This window comes from Strigops habroptila, chromosome 5, assembly GCF_004027225.2.
Source record: "Strigops habroptila isolate Jane chromosome 5, bStrHab1.2.pri, whole genome shotgun sequence".
NCBI lineage: Eukaryota > Metazoa > Chordata > Aves > Psittaciformes > Psittacidae > Strigops > Strigops habroptila.
This window is the reverse complement of record NC_044281.2, coordinates 58,416,950-58,442,250: the sequence shown is the minus strand read 5'-3', so window position 1 is coordinate 58,442,250 and position 25,301 is coordinate 58,416,950. Positions and strand designations below refer to the sequence as shown.

Below are 25,301 nucleotides of genomic sequence, written 5' to 3'. Positions count from 1 at the left end.
TCCAGGGGAAAAGTGTTGGGAGATCTACAAAGTGGATTTTTTTTCCTCTTTTTTCTCCCCCCCCCCCCCCCTTCCCCCGTTTTTTACCGCTCCTCTGCAGATTTTGCAACAAAACACTCCAACTTTGCAGAAAACTTTTTTTTTTTCATTTTTTGCCTTTTCTGGGGCTTTTTTTTTTTTTTTTCCCGCTTTATTTTGCCTTTGCAAATCTTGGAAGAGGAAAGCGGGAGGGTTGAACAGAGCCGATCGAAACACAACTTTGCTTCACACCAAGCTTCCCAGCAGCTCGCTGCGTCGGGAGGGACTTTTTCTCTTCCTGCAGAAGAAGACAGAGGGAAGGGGAGCTTTGCATCCCCTCTTCCTTCTCCTGCGTGTTGGGTTTCTTTTTTTTCTACCCCTGTTGACTGCTTTGATGCATTAATAGCAGGACACTGGTTTTCAAGGAACTTTGCTCCCTTCCCAACCTGCCTCCTCCCAGCCCTTTGGGAAGAGTGTGTGTGTGTGTGCGTGAGTGTGTGAAACCGCCCTCCCACCTCCCCAAACTCCCCTGCTCACCCCCGCCTCCCCCTGCAACCTGTAGGCTGTGCAACCCCTGCAGGCTTTGCTCCCTTTCCCCCCTCCTTCCCTCCCCCTCTCTTTTTGCGCTTCCGCGGATCGCGGTGCGAATTCCCCCTTTCGAGGCGAGAAAAAGCAGAAAGAAGGAGAAAAAGGGACAAAAAGACAAAAAGCAAACCTAGAGGTCCCCCCTCTCCCCACGCCAAAAGAAAACCAGTAGGGTCTCGCACCCCGAGGATAAATCCCAGAGCGGGGCGCCTGCACGCAGGGGCTGCGCTTTCCGCCCCTTTTCCTTCTTGAATTTTTAAAATTTTAATTTTCCTTTTTTCTTTTTTGCCCCCGAAGGGGCAAGCGGGAAGCCAGCGCCGCCCGCCCCCCGCCCGCGGCACCCCCCGCGCCCCGTCCCGCAGCATCCCCGCCGCGATGCTGCTGCGGCTCCTGGTGCTGCTGGGCGCCTGTCCGGGGCTGTCGCGGTGCCTGGGCTCCTTCGTGCAGTGCGAGCCCTGCGACGGCAAGGCGCTGTCGCTGTGCCCGCCGCCGCCGCTGGGCTGCGAGCTGGTGAAGGAGCCGGGCTGCGGCTGCTGCCTCACCTGCGCCCTGCCCGCCGGCCAGCCCTGCGGCGTCTACACCGAGCGCTGCGCCCGCGGGCTCCGCTGCCTCCCGCGGCAGGGCGAGGAGAAGCCGCTGCACGCCCTGCTCCACGGCACCGCCGTCTGCCTCAGCGAGAAGAGCTACCGCGAGCAAGCCAAGGCCGGTGAGTGACCCCCGCCTCGCCCTCCCTCGTCTTTCCCGGCTGCTTTTCCGTCTGCCCGCCCGCTTTTTCCACCCCACCACCATCTCCCGGATGCATTTTCCCCTCTTCCTGGGTGCTCTTCCGTGCCCCTCCGCCTGCTTTCCCACCTTTCCGGCTCCCTTTCCATCTTTCCGCTGGCTTTTCTACTCCCTCCCACTGACTTCTCTTCCCTGCTCCCCCTCCCCCCGCCTGCTTTCCCATCCTTCCGGCTGCTTTTCCATCTTCCCAGGTGCTCTTCCATGCCCTCTCTTGCTTTTCCGTCTTCCTGGCTACTTTTCCGTCTTTCCACCCGCTGTTCCATTCCCACCCTTCCTCAGATGCTCTTCCATCCCCCCTCCCCCGCCGTGTGCTTTTCTGCCTTCCCGGCTGCTCTTCCATTCCCCTCCACCACCACCAGCTGCTTTTCCATCTTTCTGGCTACTTTTACATCTTTCAGCCTGATTTTTCTCTCTCTCTCACATACACACATACACAGACCCCAGCTGCTTTTCCATGTTTCCAACTATTTCCCCATTCCTTCCCCACCCCTTCCACCAGCAGCTTTTCTGAGCCCGATGGTTCTTTTCCATCTTTTCTGGCTCCTTCTCCACCACCACCCCTTCCCCTGGCTGTTCTGCCATCCCCCTATTGCTTTTCAGCCTTCTTTTTCCATCTTTCTGGCTGCTCTTCCACCCCTGCCATTTGCTTTTCCATCTTTCCGGCTGCTCTTCCACCCCCCCTTGCTGTTCTTCCATGCCCCCCACTGCTTTCCCATCCTTCTTTCCATCCATGCCCTTGTTGAACCTCCTGTTGCATCATCTCACAACCTCCCCCAGTCCCCCCTTTCATCATCACCTCTGGGTTGCCCCCTATCCCCAATGGAAAGCTTTTCTTCCCCCACCTCCCAGATGCACCCTCTTAGTCACAGCTGCATCCCAGTCCTTCCCCAGTTGCATCCTTTATATCTTTCCTTCATCCCCATCCTCGCCCTCTCCCTGACCCCTTTCTCTCACCATATCGTCCACCTTGCTGTGGGGCCCAAACTGACCTCTGCAGCTTGAGATACAGGGGAGGGCAGGGCACCTCCTTGCAACCACCTGCCCCATCCCCAAAGCCCTCAACCACTCCAGGGTTTGTTGCTCAGCCTCCCACTTTCCCCTTGCCATCACTGCAGCCCGTGCCTCCTGCCTGCCCGCTACTGGATGCCTTTGTTGGGCAATGGGTTTTAGCCTGGGCGGTGAAGAGAGCAGGTGCATTAGGGGCAGGGGATCTGCGATTGCAAAAAATAAACGAAGGTGTCACTAATAATCAGAAAGAATAGGTTAAAAGCAAGCACGAAGGCTGCTGTGGTATCACCAGTGCACCTTGCATGTGACAAAAGCACGAAAGTAAACACTCCTTCTCTCTGGCACTCGTTTAACTCCCGTTTCTGGATCCTGTAGCTTGTGCAAGGACGCTTTCCCTTTACTCCTCCAAATACATCTGTATTTTTGCCACACCATGAAGGGGAGGCAGGGAGGGTGTCTGCATGTCAAAGGGACCAGGGAACCACTTGGCAAAAAAAAAACCAAACCAGAAACAAGCCCCCCGCTTTTTTTTGTTCCATGAAAAAGTCATTTTTGCTTGTTAGCAAGCTTCTGCTCATACCCGCGCAATGGGAATCCATTCCTCCTTCCTAGCACCTAATAAATCTCGATGCTTTTATTATTTTTCCCCTTCACTGCTTGCAGGCAGTGGTTGTGTTGCTACACTCCATCCTTCAGAGCAAAACCAACTTCTGTGTGTATAAATTCCCTTCTCCCTCAAATGACAACAAATGTCCAAACTCCCTTAAAACCATCCAGAAGCAGCAAAGCTGAGCTTGGTTTTCTGAAGAGGAGCTGGAAGGGGTGAGGTTTGGAAGGGGACCCACACAGGACAAAGTCAGGAGCTGTGTTCCTGCCGTGGAGGCCGGGAAGCTGGGCAATAACCCACTGGCAGCGGAGCTATATGTGAAGTGTCCAGGAGCACATCATCCCCAGTGTTTATTTACTCTGCACGTGTGTGCATGCAGGCAGGGGCAGGCAGTGTGCTTGGGAAGGTGAAGCTGTGCAGCTGAAGCCCAGCAACACCTGGGAGAACAGGGCTGATCCTTGCGCCTATGACGCAGGTGCCCCATGCAGACCAAAGGTACCTGAAAAAGCTTTGGTGCTTGGTTCCCAGCAGGAACCCAACTTTGTTCCACCTGCCTTGCGCTTCCCAAGGAAACTAGTCCTTAAGCAGGTGCTTTGTGTGAAAACTTTGTAATATTGCTGGTTTTGGTTTTCTTGGGATGGGGAGCACCTGTTGAATGAACAAGGAGAGGGATAGGAAAGAGGTTGCAGGTTGGTTGCAAAACCACCCCCATGGCAGTACCTGTACTTCCAGTTTGGACTCCCTGAGCGCCGCAGGGGGCTGTTTTTGGCAGGTTTTGTTTGCAGCTGGGAGATCAGCCTGGATCCGAAAGGCTGCTGCAAGAAGCTGTGGGAGACCAGCAGGCTCCTCTTGAGATTTGTGCGATTGCAAAAAAGAAACAAAAAATAAATCAGGAATTCCTGAGGATGGGAGAGGAAAAAAGCTCCTGGCATTCAACTGGTAGCGTGTGAGAACAAAGTATATTTTCATAGGCGTGTTTCTAAGCAACGGGGCAAGGAAAGAAATGAAGTTTGACTTGAACTTTCTGGCCTCTGCCAGTTTGGCCAGCAGTGCAGGGACCATGTGCTGGGGAAGCTGGCCTAGCCCTCCCATCTATCAATGACCAAAATTGGCCCTGAGCTGCGAACCACTGAGAAAGAATGAGCACTCTGCAAAATAAACTATGTGACAGCAGCGAGGACTAGATCAAACTGCATTTTTATCTATTTCTGCTCTTGGCGCTGGCCGAATTCAAAATCGCAGATGCTTTCCTCTTTATAGTTGAGGTGGAGAAGCAACAAATGGTATTACAAGAGCCCAAGCCTGGGAGGCTGGGCTTGGCTCTTCTGTAGACCAGATGTCTTGCCCGGGGACAAGATGCTCCCGAGTACCATGCCTCAGTTTCCCCATCTCTAAGTGGGGCACAGCGGTGCTGAGAAACGCTGGACCTTATGGGCAGAATGTGCTCATGGGTTGCTGAGAGGTCGGAAATGAAAGCAAGCGTGGGATTATAGGGCTTTGGTAAGGCTCGTTTTAAGTAGATGGATAGTGTAGGTACTGACGGGACAGTCCCTGTAATCCATCCTGGCACAACAGTCAGACACTGTCCTTTACCGAAAGCCAAACATCATGGCTGTAATTGACTGTTCCTGGTAAAAAAACATGAATGAGCTTCATTTATGGCACAGGCTGCAGGATTCTGGGTTTTTTCTGTTTTGTTTAGGTTTCCTTTGAAATACACCATGTCTTTCAATTTTTTTGCCCCATGCTCCTGCCAGACTTCCTCCTGCTGAGACAGCAAGGTCAGGCCGAGTGCCGGGGAGCGGAGGGCACAGATTGGAGCCTGCTGCCCTTAAAAAAGGCTTGTGGAAAAACAAAGGTTGTCAAATATTTCCTTCTCTCTCATTCCTGCTCTCTTTCTAGAAAGCGAGCAAGACTTGGCAAGTTTCCGCATGAAACCGTGAGCCAACGATAACCAGGAGGGGAAAGGAGGGGGGTTGCAGAATTAGCCCTAAGAAAATCATCTTTGCTGCGTCAGCTGGAAGTAGGCGGAGGAGGAGTGCTGCCGAGCCCAAGTTTCCTGCGGCTCGTGTTCGGTGCAGTCCTTTATCCCTCCCTGACATATTTCCTGCCACCCTGTTTCTCCTTCCAGCACTCTTCTGCTCCCCATTCAAAGGACACAGGGCTTCAAGAGCAAGCAATGGGGACGTGGCGGGGCAGGTGGGCAGCCAAAGATTGGGGTCCAGGGTGAGGGTGAAGGTTAGGGCAGGGGTCGTGGGAGCGGGGCGCTTGGGATGCACCGTCTTGCGGACATGTGTTGCTTGGGGAGGGACCCGGCTGGTGTGAGCAGCAGGTCCTTTGTGCGGAGCAGCTCCTGAGCTGTCAAGGCAAAAGCTAGTAGCAACAGGCCCGCAAAGCCTCAGATCCAAAACAGGAAAATCTCCATTTTTCTTTTGATCTGAAGTTTCAACAACAATAACAATATATTAAAAAAAAAAGAAAAGAAAAAAAGGTGAAATCCATCAGGTGCCAGCAAGAGCCGGGTTTCTGTGGTGTGTGTAGGGGGGAGGGAGGGATGAGGTGGTTCAAACAGGAAAGGAGGGGCCTTGGCTGGAAAGATTTTTCTGCAGCCTGGTTTCTAAGGAAGGAGGGAGAATATTAAGTAGTTGATCCAAATGAAATTCCTGCCGGGTGCCAGCAGAGTTCACCGGAGAAAAGACGTGGCTCTGTGCGTGCGTGCATGCATGATAGAGCTGGTCCCCAGCTCCCGCGCAGCGCTGTCAGCTTGGACCCGCTCCAGGTGAACGAAGGGAGCCCGTCCAGAGCCTGTACTGCTGCAGGGGAGAACTGGGGCAGGCCTTAAATGGGAGCCCCTGCAAACCTGAGGGGTGGCTGTGTGCCTCGTCATGTCGGTATTTAAGCACCAGCATCCTGTGTCCAGATGTCCATCGCAGCTTTGGCATGTCAGTGGTGTGACCGGAGTCGTGTGTGACTGGAAGCGTTTGCGTGATTGCGGGTCAAGGTGTCCCCTCATGCTTGGAAGAAGAGGGTAGGAGAGCTCGGATATGTTTTGTGTCTGCTTCAAGACAGCGCCCGGTTTCTTTTGTCAATAGTTTGGCTCACGTGTGTCAGGGCAGCCAGGGAGGAAGAAGAGGAGAAGCGAGCAGGCACTGCCTCGCACAGAGTGTGGTCCTCTGCTTCCTCCTAACGTCCACTGGAAGTTTTACTCATGCTGGGCCGAAAGACATTGCAGATGTAGGAGTAGCTGTGTGAGTTTTACAGCTAGAACGGTTCCCAGTGCTCTTCACCCAAACTGGAAAGCCTGGGAGCAGTCTGGGAAGGGGGGCAGGAACTTCTGCCCCTAAAGGGCTTCCTCTGCTCAGCAGGGTGAGCTGCTAACAACAGTTGCAGCTCATTTCACCTTTGCTGAGTCACAGGGGAGATAAAAGGGCCCACAGCACAGCAAATCCTGCCTATTTTTTCACCAAGCACTTAGTAGTGCTGATTTAAAGTCAGACATAAATGGAGAATTTGGCTGGAACACACCTGCCCCTCGATGTGGGCTGCAGAGCAGCAGGATTAACATGCACAGGAAAGATATGCATGTGAACATACACACACATGTACCGTGTTCACACACCCACACATGCTGCACAATGATTTAATGTGTGCAAATACACACACGGAGCATTTTTGTCTTTGGGGCAGAATGGTTTCTATGCAGCACACACAAACCTCTCTTAGGTGCAGTGGTTCTGCTTGTGACTGGCATATTGGTATTTTGACATCAAGATCAGATATTGGCATACAGACCAGCCTACCCTATCCTCCCACTGAGGGCTGAGAAATGAGATGCAGCAGGTGAGCATATCAAGCAACGGGAGGCAAGGAAGGAGGTAGATGCAAAATATTCCTCCCAGCCAGCTGGGTGGATCTGAACCCAAACCCTGTGCTTGGAAGTGTTTTCTGGATAGACTAAGTCTACGTTAGTTAAATACCTTGAAAGATATCCCAGTGAAGATGCAGACAGGTTGCAGTTTGCAGAGGGCAGCCAATCCACCTCCTGCCCCATGCCCGGGCTGCAGGACATGTGGGGGGGGCAGTGGTGCTGGTGGCATCGGTGGAGGAAGTCATGCTAGGGGCACTGAGGGAGCTAGGACCCTTCAAACTTCTCTTTGCTCAGGCAGCAACAACTGTCCTTTGGGAAAGTGAGAAAGAACTGAATTGGGAAAAGAGAGCAAATCTGCTGAGGTGTGGCAAGCTGAGGGCAGGAGAAAAAACCTCCAGCATTGAGGAGGAGGAAGCAGCAGGACCTGAAGACATGGTGCATGCACAGGTCAAAGATGATCCAAAGAGTTTGGCTTGGGTGAACTCACTGGCAGCCAGCATAATAATCGCCTAGTCATTTGTAAGGAGATTTTTTACAGGCAAAAAGATAGATACTATCTGTTTATCCTCAGCACGGGTGTAGCCGAAAGTATGAGGAAGCTCTGCTAGTGAAGAGGGGAAGTGATATCTGGTGCCCCCATTCTGGGATCCCCTAAAACCTGGGTCTCCCCAGGGTCATGTGCAGGGGGTCCTGTGAGGCACAGAGTAGGGTAGAAGCTGTTCCAGAGCTCCTGGTGCCCGGGGGCTGCCTGTTTGAGATCACTGGGCATGGGTTGTGCTTGATGCCTCGGCCCATCCTGGAAGGGTCACATCACATCTGGTGATGAAGGAGTGACATCCCTCATCCTCTCGCCACTCATCCCCCACAAAACACGCTCTATTCCCTCAGCTGCGTAGCCAAGACAACTCTCAGCAAGATGTTGGTTTTGAGGTGGCTCTTTGATGCTAGTGATCTGAGGGAACCCCTTGGTGTTTATGTCAATCCGCTGCTTGCAGTTAATACCAGCAGGAGCCAGCATAATGCGTTTGCAGAAATTTGGGAATTTTGTTGGTTTGATGTGGGCAAATTTGCTCTCAAGGAACTCAAGGAAGCTGTTTCTCAACATGTTTTGGTGGGTCTCTTGTCTGTTTATGATCTTCCCAGGACAAGTGTGCTAACTGCTCATCAATTCACGTCTTTTAGCTATTAGCTTTTGGCTAGCAGACCACACCTGCACTGAGCAATGCCTGCAGGAAGGTCCAAGCCTTCCTTAGCTAGAGAGAGATCCCGGTTAACAGGCTAAATCCTAAGGAGGCATCTTAAATGTATGCCTGTGGAGTCAGTGGGCATTTCATGTGTTGTATGCATAAAGCCTTGCCCTCACTATTGCTGTCATTCTATAGAACCCTCAGATATTCCCACAATTTTTCCTGATGCCTCCACCCCAGTGGTACTGCCTCTTTCACGCAGAATGTGGGAAGGGGGGGTCAATACCCACCACCACAAACTGGCACATCATTCCCTATTAGCCTGGCAGGGCTTGATCCTGCAAGATGCTGGGCACCAGAGCATCATAGGTTTTGGGGCACCTAACCTCGTCCATGGGAGCCAGCCACCTCAGTCCTAGAAGGACTTGGAGGCCAAAGCAGAAGATGCTGTTGGGTTAGGGAGGATTGGAAAGCTCTTAGCAGCTGTCTGCCTTGAGGGCTGTTGCTGCAGTTTGGTTTGTTTGCTTGTTGGATGGACACAGCTGGCTGACTGATGGAGATAATTGTTATGTTGATGGAGATAACTGGTCTGGTTGCTATTTAAAGCAAGAAGGTAATCCTGACAGATACTTAAGGAAGTGATCCTCTAGCTAGACAAGAGAGGGAATGTATCTTAAAGGTAACTTTGGGTGCAAGGTTGGCCAGTAGTCATAATTCCTTTTGTAGAAAACCAGTAGAAATATTTTCTTTTTCCAGATTCAGATGGGATTCATCCTCCAAAGACAATTAAATCAACAGACCAGTTTATTATTTATGCTTAAGAGATCAGATGTTATGCATTGGACTAATGAAAAAAATCCAGTAATTAAATGAGACAGTGAACAACTGGCTTATGGAACCTGGCTCTCATTTTTTAATTTAAAAGAGATGCTGGAAAAGAAAAGAAGTTTTATTAGGGAGGGACTGCATGGTTTTTATACCTGTCCAGCACGCAGTTACGGTGCTGGCACAGCCACAGTTATATCTTAATATATCTTAATAATGTCTAAATACACAGTGACATACAGTCACTTTGCTTTGACTCGTGGCTCCTGCTTTCCTAAAGAAATAGCAGAAATGGGTGAAATTTTACTGCATCATTTCATAACCATTTCAGCGTTCAGTTATTTGGTTTTGTAATAGCAGAGGCAGCTTCAGTTTGCAAGAACAATGAAGTGCAATGGGGATTTTATCATTCCAAAAAGTCTCTGGACCTGATAACCCTCCAGCAAAGGGTGATCAGTTGTCTGTCTTGGAGTTTCAGACCCCAAAATGGAGGTCTGTACCTTTGCTCCATCAAAGCACACATATTTTTAATATTGAAAAGCATCTTTGCATTGTGTTGGAGCAAAGGGAATTGGTTTATTGGTATGCAGTGGTATAGTGTAAGGAGGGAAATGATGAGGAGAGACGAGAGTCATCTGTCAGGCTCAAGCTTGGGCAAGTTTCTGCTTATCAGTATTGTCATTGTGAACATCAAACTTCTGCTACTTTTTAGTGGTACTGCTTAAGTGGACTGAGAGATTAAATAATGGGCAGGCCTACTCCACGCGAAGGCTTTCTGAGAGAAGGAGCCATTAAGAAAGTAGAAGGGAGTCCTGAGGGCAGAAGTGGAAGTCTCATCTCTCAGAGCTTGTAAAAGTCAGGTTGGAGAGTACATGTGGCAGCGTGTCATCTGGTGCTGACACAGAGATGAGCAATGGATGATCTCACACATCTTTTCCATCTGGCTTAAAACAGAGCTGTGAAAGTCAGGCTGAGGGCCTAGAAATTAATCCAGGTTAGGCTGGAGGTTGCAATCACAACTGCATACTTGAAATATTTGTGGTGTTCCACCAGTTCTCACCCTGCACCTGATACAGGTGCATCTCCAGACTCCATCTGATGTGCCTTCACCTCTCTTCAGGGCAAGCAAAAGGTTTGGCTTTCTTTGCTCTTCCAGTTACTGGGTGCTATATATAACATAAGTGGGGATGGGTCTTTTGATGGAGACTACCAGCCTCCAGTGGGAGCAGCATCTCCTGGGTTCAGTTCCGGTAAGTTAGTTGTAAAAAGCTCTGCTTAATACGAAACTAAATCACATTCAAAACCCTGACCAAAAGGCAAAAGCCACCTTCATCCGTAAGCAGGCCAGAGAGCTTAGCAGAACTGTAGTGGCTACACCTTTCGTAGTACATCCTCTTCTCAGGATCATCTCCTTTAATAAAGCTTTCCCCTCAGTTGCACAGTGTTCATAGTATTGCTACAATATCCACAGTGATATCACAGCTTCTGATATCCACCAGCATATCATATGCTTATGTTTCTAAGGCCTTCTTAGCAGCTGGCTCTACTATGATTTGTCACATTTGGGTTTCAGTCATCAAAATAGCAGCAGCATCCTGGCAGCATCCTGCTTTCAAGTCCAGGTTTCTTGACAGCTCGTGTATATTGACACCAATCTTCAGCTGAGTTTTAGAGACATGCTTCACATAATCCAAGAGGGCAAAGCTACCTTATCTTTCTGCCTAGTGACATTTCCTCCGTCACTGCTGTTGAGCTGCCTACATCCAAAAAAGTCCCCCATGTACTCTTCTTTCTCATACAATAATTACAGTTGATGGATGCTATTAGAATTCTCTTCCAACTCATCACACCTCCTTTCCTAAGGACACAGCAAAATTTTTTTCAAGTGATCTTTGATGGCCAGATGAACAGTTCACACCCTTTTGTTTTTATTCAGAAGATTTAAAAGCATGTGTGTTTCCTAGGTAGGGTTTTCTTTTTATGACACAGTTAAGCCCCATGGAGAAACTACTGGTAAACAATTCAGTGATGCTTGTTAAGAGCTACTCCAGATTTTCCTCACCTTTACTGTCAGTTAGGCAGAAACTGTCATGCAGTCTTCTTCCCTGAGTTTTCTTTCTTTGCTCTCTTGTGCTCTTAGTTCCTTGGCAGCCTGGAGGGGTTTTTGCCTCCTTTATAACAACCAATGGAATCTGCCACTAGGGTGGATTTGTTGGAAAAGATGCAAGACTAAGAAAGACTGAATGATTTCATCCTTTCCAGGAAGGAAGAATATGTCTTGGTCACTATGATATTGAAAGATGATTTATTTAGATTTCTCTGGGTTATTCTTCAATTCAGCTCTCAGCTTCTTCTGCAGTTTTAGCATATGGAATGGGGAACATCTGCAGTCTCCAGATGATGTGAAGGAAATATGTTTTATCTTCCTATCATCAGTGCATCAGCAACAGGAGCTTCTTGATGTAAATCTAATCCTGAAATACTTCCTTCCCCTCCACTTGGCAGTTCAGTTCTCTGGAAGATAACTTTGTTCAGGAAATGTCAGGCTGATACAAGCAGCTATCTAGAAACAGAGTGCCTGCAATTTTGCATGATCAGCATTCATTTAATTGAAATGGATGGATGTTTGTTCATGTTCTTACCAGAGGGGAATGCTCTGGAAAGTTTCCAAACTCTTCTACTGGGTAGACATTTTGGGTTCTCTCTTGCATAGAAATGGTTGTCACTGAGAGCCCAAAGTCTCTGGCCATGCAGCCTGTTGACCCAGACCCTCACCTGGACTTGGTGTGTTATGTATATGCATTGCAGACTCCTCTTGCTGAGGCCTTTGCTGAGAATTGATTGTAGCCGGATTTTGGAGCTCTTTAGAGAGAAAGAGGTGGATCAAAGACAACACCTCTTGCTGAGCCCCAGTCCTTGCTTGTACATCCCAGGTCAGAAGCAGTCAAGCCCACCAGCTGGTGCCCATGCTTGGCTCTTCCAGCACAGCAAGGATGTTTGGAGTCTGTCATGCTAACATCTAACAACATATACAGAAGGAGCTTACATTTTGGAGCTCCCCATTTCTGAACATGCTTTCATCCTTGCACAGGAGAGTTGGTCCCAGGGAGTTTTATTCTGTGGCTGCAGCAAGGAAGGGCAGCTCAGGAAAGTATCATTTGGCAGACAGCAACACAGATCCTTCTTTACACTTCCAGTTCCCATAGCTGTACATCTCCCATCTCTGTAGCACTTGCTGGCACTGCAGAGAACTGGTGCTGACCCAGAGATCCGTTCATGCAGATAGGCCCCATGCTTCCAGAGCAGACCAAAACATGAGCTGGTTCCCTTGAGAGCTCCTTTCCCACATGCTGAGCTGCATTTCTCCCCCATCCAGCTCTGTATGAGGACACCGAGGTCATCAGGACAATGATCTCCCTTTCCCATGAATCCTGTTTGAACCTGGGGGCAGCCCAAGCACCTGATATTCACGCTCTGCAGGTGAGCCCTGGCTGATGCAGCAGAATCTGCATCCACAGGTTTCTGCTGAGGAGACGTTAATCTCCTGAGAAAGAGCTGGCCTTCCAGGCGAGTTTAGCAAAGCTCAAACAGTAACTTAAAAGGGCACAGTACTACAGTATAGCACATCCCTCTGCTAGCCATCCCTGCTCTCTGAGGCTTGTAAGGTATTCCTGAGTTGTTCCCAAGCATCCTTCTGGTTCTTGGCTTAATAAAATGGAGATAAGTCTTAACCTAGGGTTCAGTCCTTCCAGACCTCTGGCATCTTTTTCACCTCTTTTCCAAGCCTGGTCTTACTGCTCCATATCCTTCTCTTAAAAGGTGTCTGTGGGACAAGAGAGTGAGGTCCCAGCAACTTTCAGCATGCTGTCACAGGGATATAAGGTACTGGAATACTGCAGAGCTCTGTTCCAAAAGCTTGTGTGGCTTTTGGATCATGGACTACTTGGACTCTGATCATATGTCTTTGTAGGGGACTGGGCATAGTGGGACATAGTGGATGTTTTTGTGGCCAGTTCATGATGCTTTGACTACTAAAGACTTCCTTCCATGGTCTGCAAAACACAAAGGTGATTCGCTGCCTTTGGCAGTTGTTGAGGTACCTCATTCCCAGTGAAGGAAACAGGGTTTGGGTTTTCTTACCACTGCCCCTGTGCCTGTAAAACAGTTTGTCGCTGCCACTCGTAAGAGCTATGTAACAGGCAGCAAGGGGACCAGTACTGGAGAGGTTGTAGGATTTATCTTTCTTAACTTCAGACCTTTGGAAGCCTAAGAGTGACCATTGGAGTCACAGGAGGAGAGACTGGAGCCTCTAGAGAAATGTTGTTCCACCCTAAAATCAGCACCCAAGCCAAATGATGGAGCTGGTCACAATTTGGAGGGTGCAGCATCTCTGCAATGAGTTAGATATGGAATTTAGCCATCCAGCAAAGCCCAGACGTTTCTGTGTTAGTAGATGGGCGTTATTTGACACAGATCTGCCGTAAATGCCTGTTGCGCATTGCTGGGACTTGGGGGAGGCGGGGTGGCAGTCCAAGCAGGGCTGCTATTTTCCTATCCTTCTCGGTGTGTGGTGTCTCCTCCCAGTCTCTCATCGCCTACGAGCATCACCAACGTACTCCCTCGCCAGTCCCTACTAGATGAGCCATGCAGGCCCGTTGCCGAGTCCCCACCAAAGCACAAAAGTTCGTCGAAAGTCCAAGGCACATAGCATCTGGCTCTCCAGCAGCCAACACCCTGGGCTAGCAGGGGACTGGCCAGAGCCTGCATCCCCAGCCCTGGCTGCTCCTCCTCTGGTGGGTGCCAGACAGCCTTGGGCTGGGCGGCTGCCTGAGATCACTGCCTGACCTCACCGGGGCAGTGATCTGGGGTTAGTGACCCCAGCCCCGGGCACAGCACCTGAGCCAGCTCCACTGCCCACCCTGTGGGGCTGCGTGCGGGGCTGGGGGTCATTCATTGTTGTACTGGCAATGGGATTGTGCCTGCAATGGGACTGTAAACGAGCTGTTCTTCATTAGGGCAGTAAAAGCTCCTTTCTGCTGGGCTGATCCCTGCGGCCTCCAGGGAGCTCAGGAATGCTTTTTTCTCAGTTGTGCTCTCCAGCTGCCAAAGGGTGCAAGATGAGATGAGATGACCCTCCTTGCTCTGCATCCCTGCCCTGCATGCATTCTGAGCATGCAAACACAGTGGCTGACCCTGTGTGCTGACCTGGAGGGAGGGATTTTCCTGTCATGGCTACAGGTCCAAGGCTGGGGAAGAACTTGCCTGCCCATCCCAGGAGGTTTTGGTGTAGGTCTGGTACATCCCCTCCTCTGGAGTGGAGACAAGTGGGGAGAGCAGCTGGCTGAAATGCATGAGCAGGGTTTTTACCAGCCAGGGTCCTGAGCACAGACTTCCTGTATAAGACCCAGTCTGAAGAAAAATAGGTACAGCTCTAATGTGATTTGCAAGAAAATACTGATTTCAGGGACAGCACCAACATTCCTCCTCTCCCAGCCACAGGAAGCCCAGGAAAGCTCCTTTACATTGCCCAGCAAGAACCAGTATCATAAAGGATGAGGGAGGAAGGAGAAATGAGAGGATCCCGCCCCTCTGACAGGTAAAGGGAAGAAGACAAACATTGATTTCAGCAATCATTGCCTTTGCCTGCATGTCTGTGTAAAGTCCAGCAAGAAGACACAAGCAGCCAGCATGGGGCTGGGCAGTTAATGGAGCCACTGTAGATAGGAGTCTGTGGCTGTTTGTGCTGGGGAGCTGTTCTTATGGGTGAAGCTCAGAGGGAGTGTCCTGATCTGGCTCTGTTTAGTGCTTCAGGGTCCTGATCAATGGGAACTGCAGAAAAAAATCCTTCCCTCTCTCCCCCTGCCTCTCCCGTAAGTTTTTTTCCTTTCTTCATCACCAGGACCGGCTGTCTAGCTGTCTTGTCCCAGGATGTCTTCCCTCCCTCCAAAAAGAAAGCCAAAATGTCAGAGATGACCCAGCCAGATTTGGAAACCACCATGCTGTAAGCAGCGATGGACAGAAACTGGGGTCATCCAAAGACAGCTGCCACCAGGGCCCAAATTCACAAAGGGTCCATTGGAAAAGTGGGGTGGTGGCATTACTCATGAAGTCCTGCAGCTGGGGATATGCCCTTTGCGGGCATCCTGGGAGGCAGCACTTAATGTTGGGGATAAATCCTCCAGTAGAGAGCGGAGACATTGTGCACTGTTGCACTGTGCTGTTCAGTCGAAGACTGCTCTGTAGCCAGTGATGTTTCAGCCCTGGGTAATGTAAGCCTTGATTTCCATCTTGCAGCAAGCACCTCTGAACAGGTATGGCTGAGTCTGGGGACTGAGGAAGGACAGGGCAACTTCTCAAGGTCTCCACCAGTGACATTTGTCGTTTCTAAGCTAGAGGTTTAATTGAGATCCCCGTTAAGTCTTTCTCCAACAGCTTCCTGCTTAAGTGGTGTGTTATGTTAGTGCTTACACTGTAAATAGCAATAATCATGATAATAATCAAGAAGGTTGTTTAGCAAAGTTGTGCTATGGTTGTGCTTGTTTTTCTTAAGGTGCATGTGGCTTTTTGGGGGGGGGGGGTTGAACAGGACAGCAAGTTCTCTAGCAGTGGGCTGTGGAAGTAACACGCATGGATCATTACCAGCAGCGGTCAATAGATACTTTTCCTACCTTTCTGCCAGAAAACAAGGAAAATGTGTTACAGAAATTCCACCCATTTGGAAGAAGCTTCCTGCTCTGCTCTGTAACATCAGCAGGCAGAGAGGCAGTGTTCCCACATGTCCCGCACCCACGTGTGAACACACACCCCTACCCTGTGGGGACCTCACACGTCTCCAACACGTCTGAAGCATGGAAGCACCCGGGCTGGGTTTTGGCCCAGGTGCAGGAAGGTGCCTGGCTGCTCTGGGTGGTATCTGTTGAGGACAGCAGACAGACAGACAGAAGCAGTTTGCTGCTTTCCAGAACTGTGCCTGGTATTTTGCTGCGCCACATCCCTTCTGTAGGGGCAGGGTGAATTGGTTGGAAATGGCTCCTGCTAGAGAGCTCCCTCTGGCCAGTCCGGAGTGGGGAGAGGGCACTATGCCTTCAGCCTGGGGCAGAGGACAGTCCACGCTCTGCTGTGAGTATTTTCTGTCTCTCAGGGCTCATGGGAGCCTGCATGGATTCGGACATCAAAACCACAGCCCTTCTGGCCTAACCTGTGTCAGGACTGTATGCAGAAGCTCACCCCTATTTCCCTGAGTCCTCCATCGGCACCGCAGCATCAGATCAGACACAAAGCCGTGGGTTGGCTCTGAGTTGAGTTTAGTCTCCTGCATTGGCTGTAGGGTCAACATCCCTTTGAGGTGGCTACAGCCCTAGTCTCATCTCCAGAGTAACCAAGCATCCTTGTCTTGGCCAGCAATGTCATTCTTGTGTGTGGCCAGCAAGTCTAGGACCTCTGCTGAGAGGTCACCTCCTCCTGAGAAGGGATGGAGGTGTGAAAGCCACCTCCTGCTTCCCATTGCCCTCAGGCGGCGAACACAGTGAGTAGGGCCTTCCTGCCTGTGCCTTGTGCCCATAGCTGAAATAGGGACATGTAGCGTGCTCTGCCTCTGCGAACAGCCGCCTGCCTGAAACCCAATTGCTGGGTTGGCAAGGTGGGTGGGAGCAGGCAGGAAGGGGCTGTGCAGCAGGCCGGATGCTGACAGCAAGGGAGGAGGAACTCCAGCCTCCTTCCTCAGTCTCAGACAGGCACAATTAGGGCTCCTTTGGGGAAACTGGGAGTTGCTGCCGCTGGCATCTCCTCAGGAGCAGAGGTGCCGCAGTGCCAATGCTGCCTGACAGGAGCCAGCGCAGGGCGGCAGATGGAGGTTAATGAACGAGCTGGGGGGTGAGGATGGGTGTAGGGGCTCTGGAGATGATGATGAGCATGTCTGGTCCTGGCTGCTGGTTGATGTAGATGATCCAGCCAGGAGGCAAAGGGGGGCACTGCAGGGTGCAGCCTGCCCTGGCTCTGCTTTCCTTCTCCAGTTGGCACCAGGAAGGTCCCTCACCAGCTGCCCAGAGCTTGTCGGGAGTTTCTGTGTCAGAGACCTCTGCCCTTCAGTTTGTCAAAATTGGCTTGTGAGTATCAAATTAGGGTATAGTCAGATGCGTGAGCAGGGACTGTTGCTGAAGGAAATTAGGCTATAAAAATCAGCAGAGGGTGGATGAAAGGGATCGCTCAGAGGCATCCATAGGGTTCTCACTGGGAAATAAAGACCTGAACTAGACACCACTGCTGAGCAGCAGATGGAAGAATGCCACCACATCCCTTGCTGTATTGCTGCTTAACAGGGAACCTGTGGGTGCCAGGGAGGGTGAAGGGGGTCACTTCCAGGTGCCTTTTTTGCCCCGCAGGAAGCACTGGACTCGGGCTGGGAGCTGGGCAGCTTTCCGTGCATGCCAGCCCTCAGCTCCCTCTGCAGAGCACTGGGCTCCTGTGGCTCCTTCCCATCTCTCCTTGCCAAAAGGGCTCCACGTTAGTCCCCAGCTTGCTCCAGGGCAGCTTGCAGGAAGCAGGGAAATAAGGTGTTTGCAGAGGCTGAAGCTGCTGCAAACACCCATTGCACCACAAGTCCTGGAGACTGGACACCCTGTGCTGTTTTTCTGACTGATCCTCACTGCCTTGTTTGTTATTTTAGGTTTGCCTAGGTAGCTGTGCTTCTCGTGTTTGTTATTGCAGAGGTAATGAGCTGTGTCCCTCTTGTGTGATTGCAGGGTTGCCTGCACTGGTGTGAATCCTGCCCTTAATTACGGTCAGGCAGGCCAGGGAGATGCCCTGGCTCTGCCTTCTGTGGCTCTGGCAGTGTGTGCCAGAGGGGATTCCCGGCGCAGATCACAGCGTGCTTCATTGCTGTGGAAGGGCTTAGTCACTGTGGCTGTCTCCGGTCTCTTTTCAGACCTTGGATGCCGCAATATCTTTGTGGCAAAGCATGCACTTCTACTGCACCTTGTACAGTGACATTTCCTGGAGAACAAGATCATTCCCAATTTAATCAATCTCTTCCCTATCCCTTGTCTGTCATCCCCTTATAATAGAGCAGCCCTGACCTGTGGGGCCTTTGAGTCCTGCAGCAAGAAAGAAACCCCAAGCATATGCGCATCATGGGGCAAAATGCAAGAGGACCCTGTCCTGGGGAGATGTGTGAGTCCTGGGGATGGTGCGTGGGGTCATTTATGTGGTGTGGGCAGGTAGGAGGGTGCTGAGTCTGAGATGCTGTTCCAGCACTGTTCTTTTGGAAAGAGAAAACAAAGAAAAGTGCTGTTTTAATAAATACATGGCGGTGGAAAACTTCCCAGTTCTGCTGGGAGAGAGCAGTTCACCTTGGCAAGGAGGAAGGGACTGGTAGCCGTGGCAGGCTTGGGGACCCAGTGACCAGCTTGTCCCCTGGGCCACCTCCAAGACCCCGCTGCGATGTGTGTGACGGGCCAGTGCTGCCATCTGCCGCTGAGCAACGCGTCTGTCCCTGTCTGTGCCCGTCTGTCCCCCCTCACCGGGCATCGCCAGGGCAGCCCGGTGGGGCAGAGGCATCTGCCTTCCCCCTGGGCTGCATCTGGGCCCCAGGGAGCGGCCGGTCAGCAGGGAGACTCCTGTTTGCCTTGTTGGGGAGGGGTATTATCTGTTTTTATTGTAATCCTGAGCCTTTTTCTTTTGTACCAATAGTGATGTTGCAAGGAGGGGCAAAATTGGTGCCCTGCTGTCTTCACCATAGGGTTGCAAGAGGGAATGAGCCAGGTTCACCGGCATTGAAGTCGTGAGACACTTTGCAGGGAGGGATTTCAGTGACTTTGTGCTTTTCCTTCTGCCACTGTGGGTTTCCCTGTGCTCACCCACCAGCCCCAGCACAAGCCTGGTGTCAGTGCAGGGCTGCTGGGAACCAGGGGCTGGGAGACCAGGAGCCTCAGGAGCTTTAAACTCTATTCCAGTTTAGTCCAGAAATAATCCTTTTTCACTCTGGTGGCTGTACTAAATGTCACAAGTCATCTAAGTTTAGACTGTCACCAGCTCGCTCCTATATATAACCGCGCAGTGCCCCTGCCTGCATCCCGCTGGCACAGGTCACGCTGGGGTGATCCGGGGGATCTATAGGAAGGCAACTGCCATGGACAGAGCCTAAATGTGCTGTCAGTACCATTGGTGGCAGCTGCAGTCAGACAGCACTGCTCACCCCAGGCTTTGCTGGCTGCCTGGTGCGTGCCAGCAGACAGGCTGGTTCAGTCCTGCAGCAAGTCCTTCAGTCAGCATGGGGCTACAAGTGGAATTCCCAGGAGATCCCAGCACTTGTCAGCCACATCTTTGGCATCACTGCTGAAGTGTCTGCCCAGCCACATGGTGGCTTTGCTGTGTGACTGACCTTGACTTTGGAGTTGTCGCATCTTGGAGCATCCCTGGCTTTTGCTTGTCCATCTGAAGGCGGGGTGGGGTGTGAATCTGTCACTTAATCCTCTCACCATGGCTAAAGAGGGGCTTCTCTGCTGCATTTTGTGTCTCATCTGGTCCTTTCTGGGTGTGAGATAACCCTTCCACCAGTTTTTTTCCACTGACACACTGCAAACAGTGGTGGCCTTATATGTAGGAGCCTATCCTAGATTCCCAGCTCCTCCATGCCCTCAGATACCTTCCTGTCCTGAGCTCGAGAGTCACACAAAAGCCATGCCGAGTCCCACACAGTGGGATAAAGCCAGGGCTGTAGGCAGCACCTGGGAAAGAGATTTCTTTGGTCACTTGTTCCCATCCTGCCTGGTGCAAAGGTGTCCTCTGCGGTTGGGCAAGAGGCTCTCTGTGCAAAAGCAAGCCTCCGTCAGCTCGTGGAGACCTGACGGTTCGGTACGCTTTCTCTTCCAGAACGGGAGTCCCGAGAGCATGAGGAGCCAACCACGTCGGAGATGACGGAGGAGACCTACCCACCCAAGGCCTACCGGCCCAAGCACGGGCGCCTCTCCGAGCTCAAGGCTGAGGCTCTGAAGAAGGACCGCCGGAAGAAGCTGACCCTGGCCAAGTTTGTGGGCATGGCCGAGAACACGGCACATCCCCGCGTTGTCATCCCTGAGCTCCGGCAGGAGTTTGAGCTGGTGGGTGCCTTCACCTTCCCTCCATGGGGCTCCTGTGGGCAGGGGCTGTGGGAGGGCTTTGTCCCCCTGGGGAGCAGGAGCCAGTGGTGGGGACAGGGGACTTGGGGGCATTGGCAGCTGGAGGCTTGCTGCGAGGTGCTTCCCTTCTCACACTCCATCTTCTCCCTGCTGGCAGGGCCCCTGCCGCAGGCACATGGAGGCGTCCCTGCAGGAGCTGAAGAGCAGCCAGCGGATGGTCCCCCGTGCTGTCCACCTCCCCAACTGCGACCGAAAGGGCTTCTACAAGAGGAAGCAGGTAAGAGCCCCATGGAGAGACACTCCCCACTCAGGGAGGCTTTTCTCTGCTGCTGCCCTGGATGGAAAGGATGGAGGTTTTCCTCTACTGGGCTGGCACATTCAGTGGTGGGTGGCCTTGCTGATGGCTCCACGTGCCATTTGGCCTGAAGCGAGCATCCTGAAGAAGCTTTTTAGGGAGGAGGAAAAGTCAGCCCTAGGCTGAGGTAGCAGCAGGGATGGAGATGTGCTGAAAGCTGAGAGCAGGAGCTAGGTCCTATCCAGGGGATTGCATTGCTGGGGTGAAAGGGGCAAAGCGCAGGGCTGATCCTGGTCACCAGCGCAAGGGAACCACGCAGTGTCTGGTGGCCAGCTCCTGATCTCTGCCTTTGGTTGTCTCCACAGTGCAAGCCCTCCCGAGGCCGGAAGCGTGGGTTGTGTTGGTGTGTGGACAAATACGGCATGAAGCTGCCAGGGACTGACTACCTGAGCGGAGACCTGCAGTGCCACGCGTTCGACAGCAGCAACGTGGAGTGAAGTCGCATCCCCTCCCTCCACCCCATCACTACCTACCCAGGCTCCCTTCCACCCTCCCCTCCGCACCTCCCCGCGCCCCGGGACTCCGATTCCTTTCATCTCATGTAAGAAGAAAAAAAGAAAGGAAAAGAAAAAAGAGAAAGGAAGGAAAAGGAAAGAAAAAAGAAGAGGAAGAGAAAGAAGTAAACAAAGGAAAAGCAAAAAGAAAAGAAAGAAAACAGGAAGGAGAAAAAAGAAAGGAAAAAAGAAAAGAAAGCAAAAAAGAAGAGAAAAGAAAGGAAGAGAAAAGAAAAAAAGGAAAAGAAAAAAGGAGAAAAAGAAAAGAAAGGAAAAGATAAAAGAAAAAAGAAAAGAAAAAAGGAAAAGAAAAGAAGAAAGAAAAGAAAGGAAAAGAAAAAAGGAGAAAAACAAACCCTGAAGAAACTGAGGACTCGGAATCTACAGCAGCCTCTTGATTGCAAGGACTCAGCAAGGAAAGGACAGAGCCAGAGACAAACCAGTTGCGGCCACTCCACCATCCTGCACCATCCCGCGCCTCTCCCCAGTGCGCCTCCCTGCTGCTTGAGCAGAGGCTTCCCCAGTGTAGGAAGCTCTCTAAGTTGGTGATTTTCCAGTATGGGTGGCGGGCAGGTTGATTTATTTTGGGGGGGGAGGGGGCGAGTAGCTCGTTTTTGTCTAAAGGGTCTCAAGAGAAAACCTTGTGGCTGCCAGTGTCCCCCCTCCTTGCTGCAGTCCTTCAGAGTCTCCTCCCCACATCGCTGGGACTCACTTGACTCTATTTGGTTTCCATCTCAAATGACCGCCCCAGATCGAGGCAGATTCAACGCATCGGGAGGAGGCATGGGACTGCTGGCTTTGTGTCTGGAGATGAGCCGTGAAGGGAAACACAGCTCCTGCAATGGCACAAATACCCCTGCAAGAATATTTGTGGACTTTGAAATCATCCAAAAAGGAAAGATACCCTTCTGCATTCAGTTCCTCTTGAATGGGAGGTCAGAAATCTTTTTGGACAAGCAGGACTCTGACCATTGTCCATGCAGGTGTAGAAGCGCTTGTCTCCTGCGTGCATGTGTGCAAGCATGTGTGTGCACAGACGTGGCTTTTCCTCCTTGCAAAACTTTGCCTTGAAACCTTCAATCTGGAGGGCTTCACGCTAAGCAGGGGGAAAGAGGCTGCCCCTCCCAAAGAATAATAACCTGCTGGACTAAGCGTGGGAGCAGGGTTACAGAGGAGCACCGGTGCCTGCGGGATCAGGGCCCCACCAACGCTGAGGGCTGCATCTGAGCTGACCCTGCAGATATTCCAGCGCTGTCCAGACTGAAGCATCCGTACATGAGGACAGGGGAATCGGGGCCAAAACTCTTCACCACCCTTCACTGCCATGAGGAAGACCAACTATGGAGATTTCTTTTTTAATTTTATTTTTTTTCCACAGCCAAAAAAGTGGTTTGCTTCAGGGAGGGGGGAAAACAAACCTACATTTTGTTTCGCATTGGATTTTTGTTAAGGCTGGTTTATAGCCTTCCCCATGGGTAGGAAAACGCTGGTCTCCATCCTTTCGCATTGAGGATACTGCTCACGTTGCCACAGCTGACTCCCACCACCCTGCAGTAAGATACTGCAACAGGCCCTCGCCTTAAACATGGGGACCCCAATCCTTGAGTGACAGCAGCCACCGCACCATGGAGACCCACTGCCTCAGGCATGCTGGTGCAGCCCTCGGCTGCCTTCCTGACTTTGTTTTTCATTTTTACGTTCAGTTTCAGGACTCTTGGCTTTTGCTTCCCCACGACAAGGGTCTCTGCGATGTTGGCGCTGGGAGGAGATCCTGCAGTGAAGGAAGGAAATGAAAGGAAAGCAAGCGGTGGTGTCTGGGTGCTGCGATCCCAGTGGGCATATACACATCCACTATGGACCACATCCCACTACCACGGCTGGAGCTGGCAGCTGGCACTGGCCAAAGGACACAGCTGATCTCAGGGGGAAGGTTTCTGCACCCCAAAGCCCCTTTGAGCATCCCGGATGTGGGCATAGAGGATAGGGGGTCCACAGCACCACCGGGTCCCTGCGGGATGGGACAAGGGGGATTCAGTGACAAGGGGGTCTGGTGGAGGCTCCTCTCCATCACTGGTCAGGTGCCCTCATAGCCTCCCACGGCATGGCATCACTTCTGGAGCACCTTGCAGGCCCCCCACCAGGACACTTGCCCCAGTCAAGGGCAGGACTGGATGTCCCACAGTTATTTCACTTGGAGTTGCAGCAGGGGAAAGTTTGCCAGTGGACTTCAGTGGAGACCCAGTGAGGCATGTTTGGAGCTGGGGGTGAGGCATCTTCCCTTGATGAAAAGAATGGAGGGTGCCACCAAATGCAGATCTGCCCCCCTCAAAAGAAATTGCCGGAACGGGATGATCCTGTGTTGCTGGAGGGGGAGCATCACGGGTGCTGGGGCCAAGGGAGGGACCCCTCTGGGCTCTGCAAGGCTGATGGAGCAGGGTTGGTTTGACCAGGGTGGTGGGTTAATGGTACAGTGAAGGTGGGGTGAAGAATGTAGTGAAGACAGCAGGATTATGGGGAGCTCATGCTAACCCCTAGGGCCACTGTTTGCCATCATTGATGCTGTCTCTGTCTCCTTTGCTCACCGATCCCTGTGCAAAACCTCTGTTATAGGCCAGTACCACCTTCCCCAGGACCCTTCCCTCCTTCTCTCTCTCTTGCTTTTTTGTTTGTTTGTTTTGTTGTTTAATTTCCCAAAACTTGAAAGCCTTTGGCTACAGAAAAAGGAGATGTACTGCTGGGGCGGGATGGGAGCTTTTGCAGAATGAGCTCATGGGGCCTGGTGTGGTCTCGTGATGTGGCCACCACAGTGGCACTGGGAAGGGCATGCAGGGTGTTTCCCCGACCTCTCCCTAGAAAGCAAGTCTCAGCCATGGCCTGGGGGCCCAAAATCCATCCCGCGCAGCCTCCCTCCCTGCTGCACATCCATTGGTGGGACAGCACTGCCTGTCCTGTCCCCACCAGCCTGGGGGGAGGAGGATGCAAGGAGGGGGCTGCCCAAACCACCTTTGTCCCCCCAAACCACCTTGGCTCCTAGGACAGGGCACCAAGCGAGCCCCCAGCCGCCCAGTCCCTAGAGGAACCCTGGCAGGATGAGGCTGTTTGCAGGCTGCACTAATATTTAGGACTAGGGTTGGAGCCTGGGTCGGGATGGAGGCAAGAGCAGCTTCAGAAGGGGTGGCAATGACGAGGTGCTGCCGTTCTCAGCACCCAGCAGCACCCCTTTGCATTTAGGGTGAGAAAACCAAAAGGGGCAGATGTGGGAGCTGGGGAGGACAGGGAGAAGGGGGCGAGGCACATGGGGAGATGCTGGCGATTGGTGGATAAGGGAGAGGTGTGAGGCTTGGAGGTCTCCAGCCATGGTCTTTGCACCGAGCCTGCACTGGTACCCGGGATGTGAGCTGGGAAGGAGAGGGCGAGGATGGCACAGGGGTCAGGACAGCCCTTCTATCACATCTCCCCGGGGCACAGCGCTCAGCAGCTGGGCTGCCCCTTGTCTGTACTGCAGTGGACCTCGAAAACCACTAGTACAATAGCATTTTGCACTATTTCTCTGCTCTCTCCCCCCTTCTCTTTTCCTCCCCCTTCTCTATGAAAACTTTTTTGCTGTTGGGTGTTTTTATTTTCTCCCCCCCCTTTTTTTTTTGTTTTTTTGGGGTTTTGTTTGTTTGTTGTTGATTTTAGGGGTTTTTTTCCCAAATGGAGCATTGTATATTTAACAACCGACAGTTCACCTCGCTTCCAGACCGCTGTCCTGGCCATGGCTAGGATCCCTGCCTACTATGCCCCCCTCTCCAGCCCCACCAGCCCCCCACCACTGCCAGTGGGACAGATGTCACCGCGCACGTTACCCACCGTTGTAACACAGTTGTTAAAACACACCAGATTCCGAGTTTCCTGCCTGGTTTTTATCTTTAAGCAATACTCACTACACATTTTACGGTAGCTTTTTATAGCTTTACATATATACGGTAGCTCTGTTGTTTCATTTCGTTTTGTTTTTGTTGTTTTGGTGTTGTTTTTTTTTTTCCAGTAAACAAGAAATACTCATAATCTTACTGGTGGGGAAAAAAAAAAAAAAAAAGCAGTTTGTGAAAAACTGACAATGGAAGAAGAGCTTAATGCTCTGTTTAGCATTTTGTACTTAAAAAAAATCTCACATTTTATTAAAAAGTGAAGATTGCTGTATACTATTTATTCAACTTATAATTTATGTTACTCTTTGATCTTTGTCTTTTCTCGTGACAAAGCATTTATTTAATAAAGTTATGCATTCAGTTAGCTTGTGCCTGACCCTCCTGGAGCATCTGTGTGCTGGAGCCTGCTAGTGAGGGGCTCCAGCCCCAAGCATCCCCTGGCCCTGTGCCCCTGGGGGCTCAGCCAGCTCCATAGGGGTGTTAGGGGAGGTAGAGGGCCTGGGGCAATGGTTTAGGAGAGCTTTTGACACCGGAGCAATATGC

At 51.5% G+C, this 25,301-nt stretch overlaps 1 protein-coding gene across 1 annotated transcript; it reads left to right on the top strand.

Moving 5' to 3' along the window:
- On the top strand, window positions 1–25,122 carry IGFBP5 (insulin like growth factor binding protein 5). The gene is made up of 4 exons (XM_030486900.1): window positions 1–1,309; window positions 19,751–19,977; window positions 20,153–20,272; window positions 20,656–25,122. The coding sequence occupies exons 1-4, from the start codon at window positions 979–981 to the stop codon at window positions 20,785–20,787; spliced, it is 810 nt and encodes a 269-aa protein (XP_030342760.1). The 5' UTR covers window positions 1–978; the 3' UTR covers window positions 20,788–25,122.
- Window positions 25,123–25,301: the final 179 nt, after the last annotated feature.

Bases quoted from the DNA above. Each gene is read 5' to 3' on its own strand.
- IGFBP5 (XM_030486900.1), top strand. From the start codon at position 979: ATGCTGCTGCGGCTCCTGGTGCTGCTGGGCGCCTGTCCGGGGCTGTCG. The intron at 1,310-19,750 runs GTGAGTGACCCC...TTTCTCTTCCAG, and splicing joins CCGCGAGCAAGCCAAGGCCG to AACGGGAGTCCCGAGAGCAT. The intron at 19,978-20,152 runs GTGGGTGCCTTC...CCCTGCTGGCAG, and splicing joins TCCGGCAGGAGTTTGAGCTG to GGCCCCTGCCGCAGGCACAT.